Genomic DNA, 2,367 nt, shown 5'->3' on the forward strand with positions numbered 1-2,367 from the left:
AAAAAAAAAAAAAAAAAAAAAAAAACTGCTGTGGATCATCCAGGTAACAACATAAAGGGATGTGTATAGTATCACTGGTTTTAGTCGTTATACTGACACCTTCTGGTCAGTATGTGTTAAGTGCGCTTACTAGCTACTGCAGATTTACGCAAAAACTTAATTTTTTTGTTTTCTCCATCTCATCCATCACACATATTCATAATGAACATTCTTTGATAAAACCATGATGCGTGTTGTAGGGAGTTTCAGCAGTTACATTTTTTTCGTACATTTTTGCCAGTTTTTCCAGCTATACTCTTTAATTTTGATCAGATGATGATGGATCCATTTTTATGTTGGGTTTGCTTGTTTTGTTTACATTATGATTATAATTTTTGCCTTGAGCACTGGCTGAAAGCACTGTATACAGTAGGCTAAACATTACTATTATTATTATTAACTCTGTCAATTTGCTTGACACAGCTGGATTTGTCATATCAGCATAGTGGAATAAAGCTATTCTTTTTTTACTTTTTTTTCTGGAAGACTAGTACACTAAATCTGGAGTCCTCATTGACTGTGAATTTATTTCTCCCTCAAACTTTCTGCCTGTTTAACGTGGCAGCAATAATGCTTCAGCTTGGAAGCATTGCTAAAAAATGTCATTTTTAACTTACCTTGTTTTACTTCATAAAAGCACACTTGCTGTATTAAAATAGCGTGTGGTCTGTTTGTGTTTATATTGAGACTTCCTAGCTCCTCAATCGATTCTTTGTGACGTTTCACAAGTCAGTGAGCAACTGAAAGAACGTTCTATTTCGTACAGTGAGGCCACGCCCATCGGGAATCCTCCTCGCTCCTGATTGGTCGATGGGCGCTGCTGAACGTGTTCCAGCTGTGATGTCAAACGCGAGGATATTTAGTAATTTAGCGACCAAGGAACTCTAGTGGCTGGAAGCGTGTTTTGTCTTGGAGAACAGGTGGCATGGAAATGTCTGATAGGTACTGCCAGGGCACCAGGGTTGACGTGTCAAGGTAAGTTAGACAAGGTTTTACTTAAGTCTTTATGTAAAATTATTTTGCATAAACAGTTATAAATTCACAAGTCGCGTTGTTATAGTTTAGGTCTAATAAAATACACGACACCGCAAAATTAAAATACTCTGCTGCTGTATTTTTGCAAAGAGATTATTTAATAGGTTGTAATCTTACTTGTGTTTTACTCATTAAGTCAATAAACACTACAGTCTGTCAGTAACTACACTCTCAGTGCTGTTGAGCAGGCAAACACAGCCTTGGACTTGTATCCTTGGTAGTATTTTTTTTAAAGGACATGTAGTGCAAAGTTTTTGCAAGTATTCATAAAGACTCAGTTAAAGTTTAAGAAACGCTTATTGAGCAACTAATTTACCCTCCCTTTCCTTTTTTTGTTCATTAACCCCTTCCATCTTCCTCATCTTAAACAGAACTCTGTCACATGTGTAATGTGTCACTCTAAGTTGATTTATCATCTGTTTGTGCTCAAATATATTTTTGTAACATCACAAATCACACTTATCAAACTGCATTCATGAGGATATACAAGACCATGATCAATGGCATACACTCATCTGAATAAGAAGTGTATAGGCTATACTGTAATTTACATTGTATATCAATTCTGTATTGTTATTATTATTGTTGTTTTTTAATCATTGTTCTTCCTCTGCTAAATGCATAAATGTAATGATTGAAGATTCACTATTTATTAAATAATACATAACAGCAACAACAATTTATTATTAATATTATTATTAAAGATTCAATATCTTTAAATAATAGACAATATCGACATTAAAGGGGTCATATGATGCGATTTAAAGTTTTCCTTTCTCTTTGGAGTGTTACAAGCTCTTGGTGCATAAAGAAGATCTGTAAAGTTGCAAAGACTAAAGTCTCAAATCCAAAGAGATATTCTTTATAAAAGTTAAGAGTCAACCACACCTACCTAAAACGGCTCGTTCTAACACGCCCCCACATGTCTACCTCACTATGTGGGAAGATTTGCATAACGCCGCCCAAATGTTCACGCAAAGAAAAAAGGCGTAACTTTGATTCTCGCTGTAGTATTGTTGCCGCCGCCGCCGCCGCCATGTTGTGCAGACGCTGTATTTCGTTGTGAAAGCGAAACTACTTTGTTTGGCCTTCCAAAAGAGGACACGACTAGAAATCAGTGGTTAAGTTGTATTTACAACACTGTTCCACAACAGTTCAACCCAAATATTCAGATGTGTGCAGCACATTTTATGGAGGACTGTTTACTGATCCAGGGAGAGTAACGTTAGACTAAAATGCCAGCAGTTCTGACTCACGTAAGTACGTTTTCATATTTAAAGGATCTGCCACTGA

At 36.1% G+C, this 2,367-nt stretch overlaps 1 protein-coding gene across 1 annotated transcript in view; it reads left to right on the plus strand.

Annotated features, from left to right (window-relative positions):
- The first annotated feature begins 906 nt into the window (after positions 1–906).
- LOC107715711 (mucolipin-2-like) overlaps positions 907–2,367 on the plus strand; it is an 11,071-nt gene continuing 9,610 nt past the window's right edge. The window contains exon 1 of the mRNA XM_016521891.1: positions 907–1,014. Coding sequence (XP_016377377.1) covers positions 965–1,014 — 50 coding nt within the window. The 5' untranslated portion in view covers positions 907–964. The remainder of the gene's footprint in view (positions 1,015–2,367) is intronic.

Source organism: Sinocyclocheilus rhinocerous, unplaced genomic scaffold, assembly GCF_001515625.1.
Source record: "Sinocyclocheilus rhinocerous isolate Xijiao unplaced genomic scaffold, SAMN03320098_v1.1 scaffold450, whole genome shotgun sequence".
Classification (NCBI taxonomy): domain Eukaryota; kingdom Metazoa; phylum Chordata; class Actinopteri; order Cypriniformes; family Cyprinidae; genus Sinocyclocheilus; species Sinocyclocheilus rhinocerous.